At 50.0% G+C, this 18,709-nt stretch overlaps 1 protein-coding gene across 5 annotated transcripts in view; it reads right to left on the reverse strand.

Annotated features, from left to right (window-relative positions):
• The window catches only part of Ulk4 (unc-51 like kinase 4), a 271,374-nt gene that overhangs the window by 47,535 nt on the left and 205,130 nt on the right, over positions 1-18,709 (reverse strand). The window contains exon 36 of one of the 5 annotated variants that reach the window (XM_027415416.2): positions 16,624-17,859. The exons of the other annotated variants lie outside the window; for them this stretch is intronic. Within the exon in view, the coding sequence (XP_027271217.1) occupies positions 17,719-17,859 (141 nt within the window). The 3' untranslated portion in view covers positions 16,624-17,718. Of the gene's footprint in view, positions 1-16,623; positions 17,860-18,709 lie in introns of those variants that run through there. 5 annotated transcript variants of the gene reach the window in all.

Genomic DNA, 18,709 nt, shown 5'->3' on the forward strand with positions numbered 1-18,709 from the left:
GGCCCTCGGTGCTCCTCCACCTTGATGTCTGGGACCGCATTCTGAAGCCCCCGCGTCTCTCGTGAGGGTGGCCAAGTGTGGTGCCACCTTCGGGAGGTTATCCACTTTCTCAGGGGAGCGATTGTGCCTTTTGCTTCAGGGTGACAAGCTGGCTGTTGAGGAAGGGTGCAGAAAATAAGCCCTGAGCATCCATACCAGCAGTGCTGGTGCAGGGTGTAAAGACACAGAGGCCCCAGGACTAGAGACGGCCTTTCAGCCTGCACCACGGGCCATGGACGGTGCTACGGGGACACAGTTGATGCCACCTACTTAGGCCAGGTGTCGTTTGCTGAGCATGACAGATCAGCACGCGGTGACAGGTCTGGGGCAGGTGCAGGTCCACCACTTCCTCTTCAATTGTTTGTCATGAAATCTGTGTTGCTATAGCGACGGGAAGAGGGCTGGACTTAGGGAGTTTGGGAAACGGGGTTGTGAGCTGAGGAGGGCTCAGCCCACAGACAGTATTGTTAGGATCTCCACATATGAGGTGGAGAGGCTGCCTCTCTGCCAGTGGGAGGACTCACTTCTGTCCCCATCAGAGGGAGGACTCACTTCTGTCCCCATCAGAGGGAGGACTCACTTCTGTCCCCATCAGTGGGAGGACTCACTTCTGTCCCCATCAGAGGGAGGACTCACATCTGTTCCCATCAGAGGGAGGACTCACTTCTATCCCCATCTGTGGGGGCCTGTTGAGTCATTTGTGGTTCAGGTTTTACTAACTGCTATGCTTGGGGGACTCCAGCCCTGGCTGCAGAGAGGACGTCCTACTCTGATGTCCTGCATCCTTTCCAGTTTGAAATTTGCGGGCTTCCAGGATGATTTTAGATTACTGTTGGGCTATGTTTTCTCTGTAGATCACAAAGGAAAACAAAACAAAACAAAACTCACTGCACTAACTTTCAATAGAACACACACAGAGTGAGCAACAGAAAAGAACTCTGGTGTGCCAGAGGCAACCACTTTTATCCTTTTTTTATTCTTTTACCCCTCTAGCTTCAGGGGTCCTCCAGATGTGACCATAGGAAGGCCGCTTGTGAGCTCACACAGCATTGAGACAACAGAAAACTGGTCTCGGAAACATCTCCACCCAGCAGGATACATGTATTATACACGGGAAAACTTGACTGTGTGTGTGTGGGGGGGGGGGCACACTTAACTATAGTACTTTTTACTTTCTGCTTAATTAACTCAAGTTTAACTCAGTCTGTGCAGGAGAGGAGGTTCACAAACAAAGGTTCACCGTGAGGGGAGGGAGTGAAGAGGGTGGCCATGGGGGGCTGTTGGGAGTGAGGGCTGGGTGGACAGAGGCTACAGCCCAGGTTCCCACCTAAGCTTTCTGTGTCCTGGTTTGCTGAGATGGAGCCAGCTCCGGCCCCTACCCCACCCCCACTTGTGATCCTTGTCTCCCTTGATTACAGGTTCCGGGGAGGAGGGTGGCCCTGAGCTTGAGGCCAGCCTGGGACTACACAGACTTTACCTCTAAACTAAACAAACCTAAGCTTTTAGAAGAAAATGTCCTATCTGTGCCTCTCTGGCTCAGTGGGGATGCTGATGACTGAGGAGTTTCTTGGTGGTCCCCAGTGTTTCTTGGAAATAGAATACAGGAGAAGAAAGGCTGAGATAAAATTTGACTCTCTACCCGCTGAGGACACAGGCTAGGGAGGTGGCCTGTGTCACCAGCAAGCACAGTGCCACCAGGCTGACATTCACATGGAAACCACAGTTACCAAATGGTGGGGGTGCAGGAAGTGAAGGGTGCTGGGTGCCAGAGCCAGGAGTGCAGGAAGAACAGAGGCAGGCACACTAGGTCTTTGATGTCGCCCAAAGTCTTACCTTGAGCTATTTCTTATTTTAGACAAGAAAAGATGTTCCAGCCCAAGCCTCTAGGAGGATTCTAAAAGTGGAATACCTCAACAGGAGACAACCCAGATGAAAAGCAAGCCGTGTTCTTTTAAGGACAGACATGACCAGAGAGCAAGGAGAGCTGTGTCACCAGCACTGTAGGCCTGCCCTGGAGCAGGCTTTCCCACAGCTGTGGGGTGAGGTGTGGTGGGAAGTAGACTGCCAGGATGCACGGGCAGCCAACAAGTGTGGTGGTGGTCCATCCTCCATCTGCGCTCGGGCCCTTCTTCAGAAAGGCACATGGGGATTTCTGCCAAGCTTCCCAGAAAACAAGCACCTCATTGAATGCACTGGGCTAGCCCTAGCAAGCATCCCCGAGACAGACACCACTGACCACCCTCCATTCACACCACGCCTGCTCTCAAGGCTCCTCCTGAACTTGCACCTTTCTCAGGCACAACAGAGTTAGGACTGGTTGTGTGCACCGAATGGGTTCAGGGTTTTTATTCTTGTCATTATTCACAGAACAGTGTGGAAAATAAGTACTTAAGCTGCATGGAGTATCATCATAAGCCAGAGAAGATTTAAGGTCCACAGGGAGAGGTGACAGGTTATCCACCAACCCCATGCCATCATAAGCAAGAGACCTGAGCACCCAAGGACTGTGACCTGGAAGGGAAGGCTGTTCACCTGGCAGCAGACCTCCACAGATGCCAAAGGGATTGCTGAGTATCTATTTTACATGTATAAAAACAAGAAGTTTAGACTATTTGGATAAATTAAAGTCAATATTGTTTTGACAGGTCACTATTGTGAGGTGAAGGTGGAGTTCAAGAATATAAGTTACCTTGTTCCTGTCTTGAAGGAAGTGAAATCCTACGTGTTTGAGGGGCCAGGGGAAGGAGGGAGAGGGTTGGTATCGGAAGGCAGAGGCACACGCACACACACTCTCGCACACACACTCTCACACACACACACTCACACACACACACACACACACACACACACACACACACACACACACAAGTTCCTGGGGCCTTGATCTCACTACCAATTGAAACGTTGCAAGACTGTATGATTTAATGTTCCTTCCCACAGTGCTGAGTATTCTGGTCTCCATTTTCCAGCAAACCTTTCAGCCCTGTATGGTGAGAATGACCCTCAGCCACAGGCTGTTGTCTACCTTGCTTCCTTTCCCTCTGCCTGGACCCCCAGGCCAGCCCTCTGGGCTTCCCAACCTAATTGAAGTCCTAGAATGTCAGGCAACTATGGATGTGGTGACCCTTGAAGTCCCTCTCTATGGGGATGGACTGGTGTCCTGAACAGAGGGACACGGAACACCTTTCTGTCTGGCCCATCTCTGAAAACCAGAGAGACGATGAGAGCTTATCGGGCTCTCTTCTCTCAAAGGCAGAGAGCCTCCAGATGGAACAAAGCAATTTCTTTACTAAGAAAGCTTTTATGTCACCTTCAAAATGGCACCTGTGCTCCACACAGAGCCTGGGGGGACCTGCTTCAAAGGGCAGGAAGTAAATAAGGAGACAGAGAGAGGGGTCTGCAGACACTTTTTCTTCACTAAGATCAGAGCGCCTCAACATAAAGGAGCCTGGCACCTGGGATCCCAGCCCCCCTGGCCCTGACTGTGACACAGGCAGTAGGCATGGCAGGAGGGACCGTGGAAGACACCTCAGATGATGTCCTGACTGAGAAGGTAGGCGTCAACATGACACTTTGGATCTTGAAGAAAGAATTCTAAGATGCTGCAGAGGGAAGTTACAGACTCGGTTTGTGCATCTGGTGTAACTAAACCTCATTAGCCTCCCCCAGGGGAGCCACAAGTTCTGTGTAGTTATCGTTTACCCCTTTCCTTTCAAACTCCCGAGATCCAAATGTGATCTGATAGAATAAAAACTGTTTGGGGGAAAAAATCCACTTGCCTGGACCTAATTTACCAGGAAGCTTCCAGTCCCCCTGGAAGACTCCAGAGAAGGGACAGTTGTATGCTGCAGAGGGTGGGGCAGGGTATCAGTCACAGCTGTGCGGGAAAGAACTTGGAGGGCAGTGTGGGCGTGTGCGTGTGGGCATAGCTACATACACACTCAGTGTGGTTTCTGTACGAGAAGGGTTTTCTGTGACCGGCTCAGAACTGTGAAGATGGGAGATGCCACCCATCTGTTGCTGTGAGCTTCAGGCCTGGGAGTGCTGGTGGGGAGCTTGAAGGCCAGAGAGCCGGCAGCACAGGTTCAAGTCCAGCTGTGACTGCCTAAGGAGCCAGGTGGCTGGCCCAGATTCACGGACCCACTTAGGCCATCAGTCAGAGAGAATGAAGCTTCCTTCTGCCTCTGTAGGCCCTCAGCAGCTTGGTGATACCCAGCCTACTGTTCAACAGAAGCACCCTCAAACATGTCGAGAAGTATCAACCACGAGGGGTATCAACCATGGTGGGTGGGCGATGGCTAGAGCAAAACCTTACTGGACATGGCCAGAGTCCTTACAGGCCCCACTCAGGGACTTTAGTCACAGCTCTTGGCTTGCCAACTGTGTATACTCTTCCAGAGAGCCTCAAATACACAGGGGCTACGGGTCTACAAGGCAGCCTTTGCCAAACTTAATGCCCAGTTCCCTGCTTTCAAATGGAGACATATTTTGAGGCCTAATGTCTGTTTGCCCCTGGGATCTGAGTGGGGTCACTCTCTGAGAAGTGGAGGTCCCAGTCTTGGCTGTCTTCCTGCCTCTCCTGGTCAGCCCTGCTTTACCAACCTGTCCCTGGTTTCCCCCAAACACCTCCACGGTGTGCATGAACCTTGCACCCAAGACTGTCTCTTGGGATGGCCATTCCTAGAGCTCCATCTATCCAGGTCCAGGAGGAGTAGGGTGCCTCCAATCTGGAGGAGCATGACAAACTCTATCCATGAAAATCTCCAGGCTTTGGCTTTGGACTCACCCCACTGGAAGCGGGAAGGACGGCAAGCTTCTGTGTGCAGCTTGTGGGGACACACACAACTTTGCTTCCTAGTGCCCTTAAGAGAGTCACATCACGAGACCCATCGGATCCTGCTGCCAGCACATGGGCAGCAGGAGGTGCTGTGAGGTTTCCCACGGTGATTTTCAACATTTGCATGCAGTTGCAGGGGCCATGACCACAAGGAAATACAGCATCTACCTACACACTGCATGGAAATCAGAGCCATTTAACACAAAGAGGAAACGAACAGGGAAAATGTCACCAGAAACACCAGCCTACTGACCTTCCCTCTGCCCTTTCACCTGGCTTCTCTGTTGCTTGGGTCACATTTGCATAATTAGATTGCTGGGTCATATTTGCATAATTAAATTGCTGGGAGCACTTGTTTTCATTTGGGTGACAAAATACATATTATTTCTACTTGCAAAAATTATTCAATGTTTGGGGTTTTTAGTGCTCACTCTTCAAAATTACAAATGACAGAAAAACAGTTTTGTTTTCCTGGTCTTTTTTTTTCCCTCCTGCAATCTACTTGACCACAAAGTATTCAGATACTAGGATTCAATGTCAAGACTAAGGCTGAACTAGTGCAAATAACCACCTTCACAGGTGGGAAAGCCAGGCAGGCAGTGCTGGGACCAGCCCTACACATGGTCCCAGGGTCAGGAGTTGCTGTATGAACTTGGGTAGGATCATTTGTTCATGCATGCACTCAGGAGGTACCTACTGAGCAGGGGGAGGGGTGGCTCAGTGGTAGAATGCTGAGCTAGTACCCACAAATCCCTGGCCTCTACTGCTAGCAACGAGTAGACAGGGAATACATTTGGTGGTTAACTAGATGGCAGGGTCTAATGTAACAGTTGCTAGCCTCATGTGGCATGGACATTGAAGTTTAAGTTAATTAACACTAAATAAGCCTGAACTCCCATGCCTTGGCAGCACTGGCCACGTCTAGAGGACTCAATAGCCACCATGGCCCATGGCTACTGCGAGGGCAGGCACAGAGAGAACTTGTCCACCAGTATAGACTGCTCTGGATGATGCTGAACTAGATGGCTTAATTTGGATATTCTGCTCCAATCTCAAGGCAAAATTCAAAGGCCATTGTTTTCTTTCTTTTTTTCTTCTTCATGAAACTCAAGTCAACAACCCAAGCAGTAATTTCTGAAAAGCAAACAGCCTGAAACAGTAGATTCCAAAGCTATCCTGATTTGATACTTCTCCACTAGGGAAGGCCAACAGGAAAAATGGGTGCTGTATTTTCTAAAACAGTCCATGGGTTTGTATTGAAAAACCACCCTGCCTCCGTCTTAGGTAAAGTCGTCTTATAATGGAGACAAACTAGGTCCTTCCTGTTTACGACTAAACCTCTGTTTCTCAAGGAACAGGCTTTGCCCCACCTGTAACCTTAACTAAAAATGGTTCTGCCCTCTGTCCTGGGAAATGGCAAACATGTCTTTGCTTCAGTTAATAACCATCTTGCAAGCCTACCTTTGTCTCAAAGAGTTGCTATGGCTACCTTGTTATGACCACCTGTTGTTACAACCATCTTGCAGTCATATCTTTGCATCAGGAGGACCTTCTGACTAACTTCTGCTCCTGGAACCCCTGCCTATTCTGCCCACCAAATCCCCCATTTGGAAACCCCTACTCTTGAGCTATAAAAACCTTCTCTTGCTCACATTCAGGATGCTCTCAAAACTTCTGACTTAAGGTGAGAGAGTCAGCTGACCGTTCCCAGGTCTTTCTCCTCACAACTTTTGGGTTTCACAGTATAAGGAAACCTTGTGTCTCTTGTCTCTAGAAAAGCATGCAGGTCATAGGGCAAAGCCATTGCCAGCCCAAGTGGAGGCATCCCAGGAGCATGCCCTGGTGGTGTTGAGTGTGTGTTGGTGAGCGTGATTGTGTGTGTGTGTTTGTGTGATTGTGTGTGTGTGTGTGTGTGTGTGTGTGTGTGTGTGTGTGCACGTGCTTGTGTGTGTAGTCAAGTCAAGGCTGCAGTGAAGTCATACAGTGCAGCCCACATGGACACTGCCAGGAATACTGAGAACTCCCCCAAGGCACTTGATTTTGAATTAATGTTTGTCTCAGAAAACTTACACTGTCAGCAAATTTTCATGAACTCCCCCGTCCGTATTCAGCTATGCAAACTGAGCCCCACCATGAAGCTGTGGTTAGATCATCTGGGACTACAAGACACACGCACGTTCTCCGGATGAGATGTGGCTGTGCCAATAGCTGCTCACTACAGAGGAGCCGGTGAGCAGCCTGGGGCTTTCGGTGACACTGAAGGCAGATACGCTCAAGTGTCTCCAGAGGGCTATCCCCATATTCTTTAGTAGGATGGTATTACCCCTCAGAGGAGAAACACAAGTCTCCAAATGCACAGCAGAAATGCACTTCAGGGTCTGGGAAGACAACTCAGTTGGTAAAGTGCTCACCTTGCAAGCATAAAGGATCGGAGTTTGATCCCCAAGAGCCCCAAATAATATATATCTCTATTACCAATAAAATGACTCAGAGGGGACAGGCATCTGCTAACAAAACTGACCTTCAGGACCTATGTGCTGGAAGGAGAGAGCCCACCCCTGCCAGTTGTCCTTTGGCCTCCACACTTGTGCTGTGCCACACGCAGGGCTCCCCATCCCCCCATACAAAATAAATACAAATGCCAATATTAAAAAAAAAAAGTCTGGGTAGCACATGCTTGTAGCACTGGGATGGTGGGGACAGGTGGACCTGTCAGGCGTGCTGGACACCCAGCCTAGCTACATGGCTGTCCCTGAGGAATGACACCTGAGATTGTTCTCAGGTACATGCATGCATGCACATGCACACACACGCGTGCGCGCGCACACACACACACACACACACACACACACACACACACACAAACACATTTCAGATCTTTCTTCTCGTGTTGTCTAAGAATGAAACGAAGTCTGAAGTACCCATAAAATGATCTCATAATTGAGAACAGTCTCCTGGGTCACTGTAATTATAGGTAATTTTGTCCATAGTAAAAGTGAAGGCAGCATAAAATTTCAACATGCACTAAGTGATGCTATTTTAGGACTGGCATTATAAAAAAAAAAAAAAAGATCCTTATAACAGGGCTTGTGACAGGACGTGGACAAGGTTGGGTAACCATCCCTGATGTCAGGTGGGGCGGGCGGGCGGGCAGGCTTCCTTCTCTCCCTGCTCCAAAGTCCTGGGTTGGGGCCAGGTGAGGAAGCCAAGGGGAAGAGTGAACTGATGAGTTCTATGTCAGTGTGAAGGCTCTCTGTGGGGGAGAAGCAAAAGCCTCCCAGTGGGAACAGAAACCACAGCGCCCACTTCACCCCCAGGAGAGGGAAGAGCGTGCTTACAGGAAGGAAGGCGCTGCGCATGTTTTCATTGCAGTTCCCAGCAGTCTGAGGACTCCTCCTGGCTTTCCCCAGTCTATGCTGCAGCTGACACTGACTGAGGAGCCAGGGATGACAACCCTGCTGGTGTTAGAGGCCTCTAAGGAACACACAGCCATCTACTGCCTAACAGAGTCCGGTGGAGGACAGTGAGCACCGGACCAGCTCGTTCTCACTCGAATCCTCACAGTCCAATCCCTCGGCACTCATACATCAGCAGATAAGCTTGGTCTGGGGCGGCTTCTCCTGTGCCAGGATAATTATCTACTCTCCACCAAGTTCCACAGAGATTGCTGCTGTGGAAGGACATGGGAACAGGGGGTCACAACCTCGCTGGCCTGTCTGTCACGCAATTTATTTGAAGGGGAAAACCTGACTCACTTCAACAGGACTATGTCTTTGTTTGTTTGTTTGTTTGTTTGTTTCTAATTTGGAGACAGGGCCTTACTATGCAGCAAGGACTGGCCTGGATCACAGAGATCCTCTTGCCCCATCCCCCAAAAGTGTTAGCATTGTAGGCAAGCACCATCATTCAAACATTCAAACCAGATTGCACTCAGCTGGCCTCAGCCTGGGAGAGTCCCACAGGAACCAGCCTGGGTGGGTTAGCTCTGGTGTAAGCACTCATAACAAGGGAGCCTCTGAGTGCTCATCTACGGTTGGAGCAGAAAAGTGCCAGAGTCTTCAGGGTGGCCCTACACCACGCATGGGCTCAGTCTACCAATGGCAGTCTGCCAGCCAATACTCTCATCCAAACCTGGTCCCATCAGCCCTAGGACCTTCTGCTCTTCCTGAGAATCACACTAAGACTCCGGTCAGGAGCCATCCAAAGTACCCTCACTTGGTTTGCAAGTCCTACTGAAATGTTAGCAATTCAGTGTAAGTCTCTCTCTGTGGGCCAGGACATTCCTCCCCTTCTTGATTCTTAGCTCACACCTCCAGGCTCTCTGTGCTCCTCCCCCTGCCTCACACCTCCAGGCTTTCTGAGCTCATGCCCCTGCCTCACACACCTCCAGGCTCTCTGTTCTCATGCCCCTGCCTCACACAGCTCCAGGCTCTCTGTGCTCATCCCCCTGCCTCACACCTCCTTTCCTGGGTCTGGACTTCCCTTCAGGTTGTTTTCTAGGCAATTGCCACACCCTAACTAAATGCTAGGAGAGCATGAATGACACAGTTCAGGAATGTGGTCACTGCAAGGCATGAGACAAACAACATGTCACACAGCCCCCTCGGGAAATGAGCTCCTTTTCTGGCTGGCTCATCTTGGGGGCGGAGCTCCCCTGGATCCCTGGGACTATGTTCCTGTCTCACTATTCCTACAAGTCACCGCTCACATCTGGATACAAGCTAGGCACTTTACGTTCATTCACTCATTCATTCATTCATTCATTCACCTTTGTCTTTTCACACCTTCACGGATAACAATGGATTTCTGCTCTGATTATATTAACCATATCCTGTAGGTGCATGTAAGTTTTTGTTCTTCATTCTCTGCAAAAAAATTATGGGAGCAAACCCTGGCTCGGCCTTCCCACGGGGCCCGAGCTGGGCCTCCTGGAGGTGAGGTGAGTCAGTCAGTCCAGCAGTATGATGCCGAAGCCAGAGACTGGGGGGTGGGGCAGGGTCAGAGTGGGGCGAGGAGTCCTGCCACTTTGGGGATTGGTTTGCTATTTGCACGTTTCTGCACTATGCTACTTTTGCCATTACCTACCGTTTATCGTAACTACACGGGAGGGCGGGAGGGTGCAGCCGTTGCTTTTTGTGTCACTGCAGAAAGCAGACGTGAATAAACAATTGATGAAAGGTGGTGAGCAGGGTCAGGGGCTCGGCTTTGTAAAAAAAAAAAGAAAGAAAGAAAGAAAGAAAAAAACATAAAATCCATCTGGGGAGTCATTTCCCAAGTATTCTAGGGATGCTACACCTAACATGAGAAGAGGGTGTGGCGCTCTCTTGAACCAGAGGGCCTTGGGCACAGGGGCTCCTCCTCTTCTGGGGAGTCTCAAACTTCTCCAATAACTTGAAAGCAGCATGAGTTATTACCCAGGATTTATCTTCAAAGAATGCCAATTACAGAAAGTGGTAACCGGAATCCCCCGTTAGACAGAGGAAGGGGGGGGCAGGTTCACAAGATTTATACCTTTCCCTAAATAGAACAGGCACCAAGGGAAAGCAGCATCATGGTGGCCCAGCTGAGTTCAAAGGCTTGGTCCCAGAGCTTCAAAGTTTACCCCAGTAACCAACTGGGTCTCGGCTATGCCTGTGTGAGCTAGACTGCACATGTACACACTGCTGTGGTGTGCAAAATGCCTTCTCTGTTTTTGGGAAACTATGAAATAAGGAATTCCTGTTTGGAGTGCTCCCAGTTTTGAGCCATTGTGGGACCATGCAGCCCTCGCCCAGGTGAACACGTAGAGACAGGTCCCCTGTCCCCCAGCTTTCAACACTCGCATGTGCCGTGCTGAGGCCCTCCTAGGGCCGGCTCTGTGTGGCCTTGCCGGCTTCATTCCTTCCCACCGTTCCACACGTTACACTCCACTCTGAACCCCTTCCTGTCGTGTGGCCCACCATTCTTCGTCAGCGCTGCAGCTCACCGTGGCCCAGGGGCTATTCATCTCAGCAGGACTTTCTCTCTAGAGGTAAGGGTCAGTTGTCACCTTGCGCTGGGCCATCCACTTTGGGGTCCTGAAGGGCAGGTACTCCCAGGGGACCCTTACTGCACTGTTCTCCTTAAGAGACCTCAGTGCTGGCGACTGCCTGATGTGACTGTTAACTGTCAACCTGAACCTGATGACATCCAGAATCAGCCCTTGGGGACGGGGGACACTGATAGGTTAGCTGAGGTGGAGATCCTGGTCTGTGTAAGAGGGAGACAGCTGCTGAGCACAGTCACTACTTCTTCTCTTAATAATTTATTTATTTTAATTTTATGTGCATTGGTGTTTTGCCTGCATGTATGTCTCTGTGAGGCTGTCAGACCTTGGAGCTATGGGCAGTTGTGAGCTGCCATGCGTGTGCTGGGAATTGAACCTGGGTCCTCTGCAAGAGCAGCCAGTGCCTTTAACCACCCAGCCATCTCTCTAGCCCCGCCCCCCAGTCACTTCTTATAGATGGAAGTTTCTGTCCTGCCTGGTCTGTTCAGTTCCAAATAAACACACAGAGCCTTATATTAATTATAAACTGTTTGGCCTATGGCTCAGGCTTATTAATAACTAACTCTTACAACTTAAATTAACCCATAATTCTTATCTGTGTTCAGCCACATGGCTTGGTACCTTTTCTCAGTAAGGCATTCTCATCTTGCTTCCTCTGCGTCTGGCTGGTGACTACCTCTCTTTCCTCTTCCCAGAATTCTCCTAGTCTAGTATCCCTGCCTGTACTTCCAGCCTGGCTACTGGCCACTCAGCATTTTATTAGACCAGTATAAGTGACAAATATTTGCAGTGACAAGTGACAAATCTTTACAGTGAACAAGAGCAATCATCCCACATTCATTTGTCATTCTCTGCTTCTGACTGAGGAGGTCCTGTGCCCAGCCGCCTCCCCACCATCACAGACTATAGCCTTGAACTGTGGGTGGGAATGAACCCTTTCTTCCTTAAGTGGTTTTTGTCAGAGTATTTTATCCCAGCAGCAGAAAGAGGAACAGTAATGCAAGATTATAAGGTACTAAAATGTCACGATATCATGTAAAAAGCAAATGGACCATGAGATGGCAGAAGGAAGGTGCCCAGTGTAACAGGGTGATGCTGTGACACAGACATATTCACCTGGGTCCCTGCCTAACGTGACACAGACGTCAGGGTCATGGCTATCCGTTTTGGCACCTACGTAGCACCAGAGTTTGGACAAGGGCTCTACTCTATTATTTCTTGAAGGGACTCCAGAACACTCATGTGGTGATCTTGCTTTACAAAGTAGGGTCCAAGAGAATGAGTGAATTAGCAAGGAACCAACAACTAAAGTCCTTCTGCCACCAAAGCCTGTGTCTCTCTATGAGCTTTGTGCTTAAGGGGACACACACATTAGGCTTCACTCAGAAGGAGGCAGGTGCTAAGACTCCTTTGAGAATTGGGTGGTGGCGCACGCCTTTAACCCCAGCACTCAGGAGGCAGAGGCAGGTGAATCTCTGAGTTCAAGAACAGCCTGGTCTACAGAGTGAGTTCCAGGACAGCCAGGGCTACACAGAGAAACTCTGTCTCGAAAAATTAAAACAAAATTCCAAAACAAAAACAAAAACCAAAACCAACAACAACAAAAGATCCCTTTGAGCACTTTGTTAGTTTCACACAACCTGGAGCCCTGTGAGTCTATTGGATTCTGCATCGTCTGAACCAGGAAGGAATCAAGAAGCAAGGTCCAGCTAAACCTCACCAGGGAGAGCCAGAGTCCCCAGGTCTCAGCTTCCAGGAGATGCAGAAAGCTCAGAGATGACAAGGGAAGCCAAGATCATTGCTATGCTCGATCCAGTATGCCCAAGGAGCCAAAGTACCTGTGGAACTGAGATCTGAATGTCATAGTCTAACACACAGATGACAAAATGGGAGGTCCCTCTGTCATTGAGCATATCTGGAAGACGGCAGCACCACACAGGCTGTCACACTAAGGTCACTGGAAACCCAGCCATCCTTCTGCTCATATTCAATACAGTTCCCACAGGTCGGTCCCACACTCAGTCCTGGCCCAGGGATGGGTGGGCACAGGAACCTGCTGGATGGCATGTGTCCCCTAACCCTGCTCTGGGGACATTCTGAAAGAGACCTGCCTAACTAGGTTGTCTCCTGGGAGCCGATATCTGGGACCCTTTTACTTGGGACAACTTGAATTTGTGTTCCCTTCAGCCTGTACTTGGCAACATGGAATGTATCTGTTTGCCAGCACCTGCCTTTCGTAGGCCCACGTGGGAAGCAGCCAGTGGCACTAGTTTCATTTCCCATAGCATGAAGTCAGCACATGGCAACCTGTGGGCTCCTCTGCCTCCTGTAAAACTGGGCTCTAAAAAAAGGCAAAGCCAACCAAAGTGGCGCAACAACAGCCCTTCCCACCCACGGGCTGCTCAGCGGGTATCTTTCCCACCCACAGGCTGCTTAGTGGGTGCCTTTCCCACCCACAGGCTGCTTAGCGGGTGCACACAGGACCCCGGTTTTCCCTTGGAGCTCAGGGAACACATAAGACGCATGGGTTTCTCTCTGGAGTAATCTCTCCATGGAACTCAGGGCCCAAGGTACTGCATTCCAACTCTGAATGAAATAGCATAATTTTTCTTTATGTATTTCTTTTTCCTATAAAAGAGAAAGAAATATCCCCACAGCACCACTCCCAAGGCCACACAACCTTTCTAAAAATCAGCAGTAGCTCAGTCTGTTCACCCTGCCATTATTGATACGGACATAAATTCTCCAGTCTATATCATGGGTGCATTTTCCATGCTCGTGGAATATATTTCATCATTTAATACTACACTATGATAAATGAGGTCCGCCACAGCTATTTCTTCACAAACACAACTCATGCCCATATCTTATGCAAACTCAATATTCATCAGGCTTAGCGCTCTCACAGTCAACACAGACTGATGGTAATGGAAGCTGAAGGAGGAGCCTCCCAGCACCCCAACTTTTCTGTCTGTCTTTCCCAGCTTTTCTGTCTTTCCCAGCTTTTCGGTCTGTCTGTCTGCCTCCATCGCGAAGGGCAGTGCACTCTGTGCCCGTTGCTTCTGATTTTATTTCTCCCACTCTCTGAGTCACTGGGTCTTTTGAGGATGAGACAAAAAGGGGCTGGAAAGGGCACAGCCTAGGACATCTGGCCGTGGCTGTCCCTGTCCTCTGATTTGCTTCTTGGTGACCACCTGGTCACCAAGAAATTATTGGCTGCCCTTCTCCCAAAATGGTAAAACCCTCACTATAGCTATAGGACTCATCTGCTGCCTGCCAAGAAGGACACATGCAGCTCCCGTTCTTCATCCCGGGTACCAATGACCAGCACTGGGATGTGAGAAGAGGATGCCTCAAACTCCCTGTCAAGTTTGGGGGGTCTGACAGACATTGTAACCACACTGTTGCTAGAGGACTCTTCCATGTTAGGAAGGTTCCCCGACCCCCACGTCCGTCCTCCCCAGCGCTCACGTCACTGCAGTGTGGTGCTGGGAGACTGGGCCTAGGGAGAGACACAGTCCTGGAGACGAAGTGTTCCCCTCCTTGTAGACTCTTTTGGGATACAGTCTTAATAGAGATTTAAAGGCAGAAAGTCTTCAGGGCACTCTTCACAGTCACCTTTCTGCCGAAAGAGAGCTGTGAAGATGGTTGTTGGCGAAGCATTTCAGAAGGTCTCAAACCCAAACACAGCATAATCGGCCACGTGTCTCATGCAAACGAGAAGGCAGCAGCATCTCCCGGGGCATCATGGGATCTAATCACCTCAGAACCTCGACTCCAGGAGCAGCTGCCGCCTGAATCCAGAAGAGTCAGCCACGGGCCCGCCGCAGGACGGCGCCTCGACGCCCGTCAGACTGCTTATAAATTTATAATGATTTTGTATAAGAGCATTACATTTTAATAGTTTCAAGGAATGACAGGATAGACTGTATAAATGTTTAACTAGCATTGCCCCGCAGTCTACACTTTGTTTATCTCATTACTGGGTGTGTGGAAATGAAAAAGCCTAAAAATGTCATCAAAATCGGAACAGAACTTGGCGAACAAATGCCCTATGCAAGACCGTTTTCTAGCCCTAAGGCAATCCGGCAGCTTCCCGCAGATAAACACCTGGATCTCATTTAACTTCCAGGTACTTTCCCCCTTACATGCAATTTAAATTGCTTATCATTTTGACCTTGGTAAGATGAAAAACGCATGCTATAAAATTCAGTGTGTTTCCATATTTAAGGCCACCCCGGGGACAAGCCTGTCCCCTTGGGCTCCATGCCTAACTGCTGGTGATGTTACATGATTTCCTATAAGGAACGGGATCATCTAAGACGCATCAAGTCTCATTAAGATGGGGCCCAGGTGTGGCAAGCATTGGAGTGTTTCAGACACGCAAATGAGGCCTGCAGCCTCCTTGGAGGAATACAATTGATTTGCTGTTGTCAACTGTGTCATCTGCCGCCCATCTCTTTCTTCACAACTCTCCTAGCTCCCAATTTTCAGTGACCATGGTGGTTCCTTTTAGGTACATTTGTTCACAGAGATCCCAAAAATACGGACTTACTTTATTTTATTAATGTTAGGATAGGCAGGTATAAACCCTATGCCATCTAAACTGGAGCAAAAAGGCAGTTGTGTGTGTGTGTGTGGGGGCATGTGACTACTGAGAGTCCTGGGTGAGGCAGTGTGAATAGTGAGAGTCCTGTGTGGGACAGTGTGAGTGGTGAGAGTCCTGTGTGGGACAGTGTGAGTGGTGAGAGTCCTGTGTGGGGACAGTGAGAGTGGTGAGAGTCCTGTGTGGGGACAGTGTGAATGGTGAGAGTCCTGTGTGGGGACAGTGTGAATATTGAGAGTCCTGTGTGGGGACAGTGTGAATAGTGAGAGTCCTGTGTGGGACAGTATGAGTGGTGAGAGTCCTATGTGGGACAGTGTGAATAGTGAGAGTCCTGTGTGGGACAGTGTGAGTGGTGAGAGTCCTGTGTGGGACAGTGTGAGTGGTGAGAATCCTATGTGGGGACAGTGTGAATGGTGAGAGTCCTGTGTGGGACAGTGTGAATAGTGAGAGTCCTGTGTGGGACAGTGTGAGTGGTGAGAGTCCTATGTGGGGACAGTGTGAATAGTGAGAGTCCTGTGTGGGACAGTGTGAATAGTGAGAGTCCTGTGTGGGACAGTGAGAGTGGTGAGAGTCCTGTGTGGGGACAGTGTGAGTGGTGAGAGTCCTGTGTGGGGACAGTGTGAGTGGTGAGAGTCCTGTGTGGGGACAGTGTGAGTGGTGAGAGTCCTGTGTGGGGACAGTGTGAGTGGTGAGAGTCCTGTGTGGGGACAGTGTGAATAGTGAGAGTCCTGTGTGGGAGAGTGTGAATAGTGAGAGTCTTGTGTGGGGACAGTGTGAATAGTGAGAGTCCTGTGTGGGATAGTGTGAATAGTGAGAGTCCTGTGTGGGACAGTGTGAATAGTGAGAGTCCTGTGTGGGACAGTGAGAGTGGTGAGAGTCCTGTGTGGGGACAGTGTGAGTGGTGAGAGTCCTGTGTGGGACAGTGTGAATAGTGAGAGTCCTGTGTGGGAGAGTGTGAATAGTGAGAGTCTTGTGTGGGGACAGTGTGAATAGTGAGAGTCCTGTGTGGGAGAGTGTGAATAGTGAGAGTCCTGTGTGGGACAGTGAGAGTGGTGAGAGTCCTGTGTGGGGACAGTGTGAGTGGTGAGAGTCCTGTGTGGGACAGTGTGAGTGGTGAGAGTCCTGTGTGGGGACAGTGTGAGTGGTGAGAGTCCTGTGTGGGGACAGTGTGAATAGTGAGAGTCCTGTGTGGGAGAGTGTGAATAGTGAGAGTCCTGTGTGGGAGAGTGTGAATAGTGAGAGTCTTGTGTGGGGACAGTGTGAATAGTGAGAGTCCTGTGTGGGACAGTGTGAATAGTGAGAGTCCTGTGTGGGACAGTGTGAATAGTGAGAGTCCTGTGTGGGACAGTGTGAATAGTGAGAGTCCTGTGTGGGACAGTGTGAATAGTGAGAGTCCTGTGTGGGACAGTGTGAATAGTGAGAGTCCTGTGTGGGACAGTGTGAATAGTGAGAGTCCTGTGGGGGACAGTGTGAGTGGTGAGAGTCCTGTGTGGGACAGTGTGAGTGGTGAGAGTCCTGTTTTGTTTCCGGCTGTTTGTTAGGACACTTTTCACTTTTCAGTCATTTCTGTAATGCCCGACTCCGTGTACCTCTAAGGTCACAAGCTGGCTACTAGGTCAGCAAATGAAAACAAAGACTCAATTTTCCTAAGGTAACAAATGTTCCTCAGGTCCACGTGGAGGTAAAGGCGACTTGGCCAGGCCTTCCTGGCAGAGCTGAGACTCCGGCCTGTTGCTAGGGTAAGCATTGCACTCTGTCACAAGGATCTCAGGAATAAACACGGCCACCACAGGGCTTCGCCAAGTGTGAGGGCATCTCATGAGCTGTGGGCATGACACACCTCCGGGAGTATCGGCACTGAGTGGAGCTGGTAGGAAGGGATGAGAACTGTTAGATACCCATTTACAGGAAGTCTGCTTCCTGAACTGTCAGCGCCTCAGAGTTGGACACTAAACAGGGTGCTGTTGGCTTCCTCAGAGCCGTGAGACTCTTGTCTGAGCTTGCTCATCTCTCCCAATGTCCTGCACATAGTAGGACTCATACCCGGTGCTGGCATTTGTGACTGGAAATGGCTCCAGGAGAAGTCTGATGTGCACCAACTCAACACCAACCTTCCAGGAGACATGTGCCTGACAAGCAGGCTACAGATCGAGCAATGATGAAAACAGGTGAGCAGGTGTGTGAGCGAAGGGTTGGGGGGGCTCCACTTGTTCACACCCTTCCTCCAGGTCTCAGTTTGGACATTCCCTCCTGAAGCAGCATCCTGACTGACTGAAGAGCCCTGAGGTCAACATGAGGCGGGCCGGCATGAGGAAGCACCAGGCTGGGGAAGGCACCGATGGCCCTTTCAGACTGTAGAGACACAGCCAAAACAAAAATCAGTCCCAGTTTGAAGGTGACTTAGAAGCTGGCAGCTGCTGCAGTCCCCGGGGGCCGACAGGTCAGAGGAGGTGGGGGTCTGGGACGCAGCGTCAAGCAAAGCATTTACAGACAGCAGAGGAGCCGGTGGAGCTCAGAGGAGACACCGGACGGGAGCTTGACCACCGTGAGGTAGATGCAGAGAGAACTGAATGAGAGAACGTGACAGGGTGGATGCTTGGACACATTTGTAAGGATTAGAGAATTGTAAACTTTCATTTGACTGAGAGCAAGTCTACGCGGTAAGACAAAATGTGGCAAAGGGTAGACACGGACCCAACGTGGCGACTCTTCTCACCATTGTTGGAGGGGGCGCTCAGACACAGACTCTCCTCCTCCTGTGTGACCGTAGGCCTGACATGTGCTATTCTCTGGGGAAGCAGGCAACGGGATCCAGATGGAACCACGGAGAGGTCCACAGCTACCCGTCAAAGTACACTATCCCTGGGAGATTTATCCAAGCCACAGCATGTCTGTGAGGTGAGTTTTATATCCTCATACTAGTGAGAACTAGATTAAAGACGCTTTAATGGGTAGCAGACTACATGTTTTTATTATTTTGTTCTAGACAGGACTTTTGTTTTGTTTTGTTTTTGAAGCAGGGTCTCATGAAGCCAAGACTGGCCTTGAAGTCGCAAGTCACTTCGTAGGGACGGATGACCTGGCTCTGCCTCCCTCAAGCTGAGGTTATGGGCATGTGTTGGCACAATGGTTCACTGGGAGACCGTTTAGAACAGCGTTTTATTTGACAGTGGGCTTGTGAATGTTCTCTCGCTCTCGCTCT

This window comes from Cricetulus griseus, chromosome 4 (genome assembly GCF_003668045.3).
Source record: "Cricetulus griseus strain 17A/GY chromosome 4, alternate assembly CriGri-PICRH-1.0, whole genome shotgun sequence".
NCBI classification, from domain to species: domain Eukaryota; kingdom Metazoa; phylum Chordata; class Mammalia; order Rodentia; family Cricetidae; genus Cricetulus; species Cricetulus griseus.